Below are 4,463 nucleotides of genomic sequence, written 5' to 3' on the forward strand. Positions count from 1 at the left end.
CATATATGGTAGTTCAAAAACTTAACTATTCTCTTAAGAATTTACTTAATTATATAAGATTTACAACAGTTTCTCTCCTCATTTTGATGAAATTTCTCTTTTTTTTATGGGAGTTATTACAATCTTTTTAAATATGATACAGTCAATTGACTATCTTATCCTCGTAAAGAAATAATTTTTTTATTAATATCTATATTATGTGAGGGCATATATGGTAGTTCAAAAACTTAACTATTCTCTTAAGAATTTACTTAATTATATAAGATAAGATAAATAAAAAAATTTAACGATTATATAGGAACCAAACGGACCTTACAGCTGTCACCATACCCACCAAAGCAACCCAAGTATTCTCCATCTTCCCCATTTGGCTTCCTCACTTCACAAGCCTCAGCCACCTCACTCCCCCATGCAAAACTGCATGTCCACGTGGAGGCCTCAGACCCCACCACGTCCCCACTCACTACTTCCTCAAACCCCCTCAAAACCATCTTTGATCACTAACCATTTCTTCTCCTCACTGATCATAGACAACAACAGCAACTTACGACGTCGTTTGAGATGGCCTCCAGTGACAAGAGACCGACTCCGAACCCAGTCAGCGGCGGCGACGACTCCACGACGCCGGGGAAGCCGATGGCGATGGGGCAGCACGTGCTGGACAAAGGAGCGGAGATGATGCAGTCGCTGAAGCCGGTGAACCAGATGAGCCAGCACGTGTGCACCTTCGCTCTCTACAGCCACGACCCGACACGTCAGATCGAGACCCACCACTACGTCCATCGCCTCAACCAGGACTTCCTCCAGTGTGCCGTCTACGACTCCGACGGCTCCCACGGCCGCCTCATCGGTAATAATATTATAACATCAAACGCAGTCGTTTTAAAGTTATTCATGGTTGTTTTGGTAATTTAGTTGTTGATGTATGCAGGTGTGGAATACATTGTATCTGATCGGATTTTCGAGGCTTTGCCTCCGGAGGAGCAAAAACTATGGCACTCTCATGCTTATGAGATCAAAGCGGGTCTTTGGGTCAACCCCCGGGTCCCCGAGATGGTCGGCAGGCCGGAGCTCGAAAATTTGGCCAAAACTTATGGCAAATTCTGGTGCACATGGCAGGTTGATAGAGGTAATTGAACTTTTGTTTTGTATCCATAATTCATATGATATGAGGCAAATTACTAGTTTACCACCCGCGGTTTTGCTTTTGGCACCCCATATTGATTGAGTTGTTGTGTATGGTTAGGTGATAGGCTTCCACTAGGGGCACCTGCCCTGATGGTGTCATCGCAACCGGTGAACTTAGGGCATGTGAAGCAGGAGCTGGTGGCGAGGAGGGATGACAAGTACAACATATCCACAGACGCCATAAGCCAGTCGAGGTTGGAGATCGGGGAGCCGGAGTGGAGCAATCCGCAGGCGGACTACTGGAAGAATCACGGCAAGGGTTTTGCCATCGACATTAAGAGCACTGAGATGAAGACGAGGGCGCCCTTTCCTTAGTTGCAACATGTGTTGCATGATTGGGATAAGAAGACGAGGCCCCCCTTTCCTTGGAAGGAACATGTATGTGTGCGGTACGGATGTGCAGTAATGTGTAGTATACGTTCCGTTTTGTAGCTAGCTCTTTCCTTGTAAAGCAGATTTGGGTAAAGTGTTTTTTCTACTCTTTTCTGATTGATGTATGTCAATCATATATACATGGTTGCTGATCAGTTTATATACATGGTTGTTGATCAGTTTTGTTCCTAAAGATCAGTCATTATAATGAATCTCCTTGCGAACGACCTTTTCCCTAATATAACGATAATCAACTTCCACATATCTTGTTCGTGTATGGAAAACAAGATTGGAAGCAAGAGATATGGCACAAACGTTGTCACACCATAAGGTAGGAGACTGGAGAGGAATGTCTAAGTCCTGAAATAGAGTTCGAAACCAAGAAATATGGGCAGAGTTCGAAACCAAGAAATATGCGCAGCAGTATAGGCCAATTGACGATACTATGCTTCTGTACTGGATCGAGATACTCCATTCTGCTTTTTAGAACTCCATGAAATTAGGTTTGAACCAAGTATGTGCAAGTACCCACCGGTTGAGATTCTTGTGTCTAGATCCCCAGCATAATCAGAATCACTATAACTTGTTAATTTCAAGGTGCTTGAAGTGTAGAACAAGCCATATGTAGGTGTATGTTTGAGATAACGGAAAATCCGTTTCACAATTTCAAGGTGCTTGAAGTGTAGAACAAGCCATATGTAGGTGTATGTTTGAGATAACGGAAAATCCGTTTCACAGCCACCCAATGCACATTTGTTAGAGAATGCAGAAACTGGCATACCTGATTAACGGCAAATGATATATCAGGGCGAGTTAGTGTGAGGTACTGTAAGGCTCCGACAACACTCCGATATTGGGTGCCATCATGAAGAGGAGTGCCATCGTTGATACTCAAACGTTTGCCACTATCCGCCGGAGTTGAAACAGGTTTAGCATCTGTCATGTTTGTGCGGTGGAGAAGATCTAAAGTGTACTTGGTCTAAGTTAAGGCAAGTCCATGAGAGGACCGCATAGACTCAATGCCCAAGAAATAGTGTAATGGACTCAAATCTTTCACCGTAGTCAACACCTTATTGCTGCCAAAAGCCTTTGGCTACTAGGCGAGCTTTGTACCGCTCCACAAAACCATCAGGTTTCCTCTTGATTCGAAAGACCCATTTGTGGGGAAGGACATTCATTGTAGCAGAATAGGGAACAAGCTGCCAAGTACCAGCTTGAATGAGAGCATTGAATTTTGTGCTCATGGTTGAACGCCATTCCTGTTGCTTGGCTGCCTGAGTGTAACAACTTGGTTCAATTCGGTGAGTGAAGGAAGTCACAACCATAGCATATTTGGGATTGAGTTTCACAATCCCTTGTTGACTACGAGTGACAGGCCCAGATTTATGCGAAAGTGGAGGATCTGGCACCGGTTGAGATAAAGAGGAAGAGGTTTGGGGAGCATCAGACTGCGGTGGTGGAGCAAGCTATGCTGGCAGGCGGCGGCGATAGGTGATAATTGGATTTGGGGACGAGGTGGCCGTGGGAGTGAGATCAGGTGAAGGGAGTCGGCAATCTGATTAATCTTATCCAAGTAATCAGAGATGGAAAGATCACCTCTAATAGTGCGGAGAAGGTTGCTACGAAGTTGGAGAATACAGTTGTAATTCTGTGAAGCATATCGTCGTGCAAGAGATGTCCAGGTAGTGTGTGAATCAATGGAGCGGGAGATGGTGGCCAGTACAGAAGGTGTAAGGGAGCCATTGATCCATCCAAGGATCATTTGATCAGTAGCTATCCATTCCTCATATGCATGGTTCACGGTGTCAGTTAATTCACCAGCCTCATTCCGAAGAAAGGCAGGAGGACAAGGCTTTGTTCCGTCAACAAAACCCATGAGATTTCGGTTTTTGAGGAGAGGGGTTATCTGGGCTAACCATAAGGAGTAATTGGTACGGTCTAGTTTTGATGGTGAGGAAGTTTGATGTGGTCGTGGTGGTGGTGTTGGTGGGGGTAGCCATGGGAAGGAAAGGAAACAGATAGGAGAGAAAAAAAAAAGTTGTCGTTTAGACAAAGGCTCTTGATACCATAAAGCAGATTTGGGTATAGTGTTTTTTCCACTCTTTTCTCATTGATGTATGTTAATCATATATACATGGTTGCTGATCAGTTTTGTTCCTAAAGAACAACCATTACAATGAATACAATTAAAGGACTGTTGATCAGTTTAGATCCTAGAGATTTACAGTTTACATCTCAACGTCCTAAGATCAAGCAATGTAAAGTCAAGACAATCAGATATCAAGCAATGGACAATCAATATAGAAAGAGAAATCAAGGCAAATTAGTTTCATTGCTTATCACCTTGTTTATATGGCAAACACAAACAGCTTTTGTGTTTATTTAGTACTTGTTGGAGGGTCCTCTACGTACAGTTTGGTTATATATATATATATATATATATATATATATATATATATGTAATTACCAGATCTTATTGATAAGCTATTAGTTGTTGGAACGTTATATACATGTAATTAGTAATTACTTTTTAGGCACCATATTGTGCCACAAATTTTTCAGCTGGCCTCCAACAAAGCCACAAAGCAGTGAAAACGTATGCTAATAGGTTTCTTACCACAATGGTAAAACATAAGGATGATATGCGTTCCATATTCACTATTATCGGAATCTGAAAGGTAAACAAAGATTAATAAGTAGATGACAGTGAGTACTAGCTGCTGGAAGTACTCTTTGAGATCCAGCCATATGTGTGGGCTTACTATATGTGTGTGTGTGTGGGAACTCTTCCAATGAGGACTATTTGAAGACTTTCTAGAGATTCACTTTTTAATTATGTTACGGTAAAAAAACTTTTCAATTATATTACGGTAAATTAACTGTTAAATGTTTAGGAGATTTAC

General features: G+C 42.3%; 1 protein-coding gene across 1 annotated transcript; it reads left to right on the forward strand.

Moving 5' to 3' along the window:
- Positions 1-318: 318 nt before the first annotated feature.
- Positions 319-1,561, forward strand: LOC112166941 (oil body-associated protein 2A). The gene is made up of 3 exons (XM_024303877.2): positions 319-850; positions 932-1,129; positions 1,247-1,561. Exons 1-3 carry the CDS (start codon positions 562-564, stop codon positions 1,501-1,503), a joined length of 744 nt encoding a protein of 247 aa, XP_024159645.1. The 5' UTR covers positions 319-561; the 3' UTR covers positions 1,504-1,561.
- The last annotated feature ends 2,902 nt before the right edge of the window (positions 1,562-4,463 follow it).

The sequence above is a fragment of the Rosa chinensis genome, chromosome 5 (assembly GCF_002994745.2).
Source record: "Rosa chinensis cultivar Old Blush chromosome 5, RchiOBHm-V2, whole genome shotgun sequence".
In the NCBI taxonomy this organism is placed as follows: Eukaryota; Viridiplantae; Streptophyta; class Magnoliopsida; order Rosales; family Rosaceae; genus Rosa; species Rosa chinensis.

Bases quoted from the DNA above. Each gene is read 5' to 3' on its own strand.
- LOC112166941 (XM_024303877.2), top strand. From the start codon at position 562: ATGGCCTCCAGTGACAAGAGACCGACTCCGAACCCAGTCAGCGGCGGC. The intron at 851-931 runs GTAATAATATTA...TGATGTATGCAG, and splicing joins CTCCCACGGCCGCCTCATCG to GTGTGGAATACATTGTATCT. The intron at 1,130-1,246 runs GTAATTGAACTT...GTGTATGGTTAG, and splicing joins CACATGGCAGGTTGATAGAG to GTGATAGGCTTCCACTAGGG.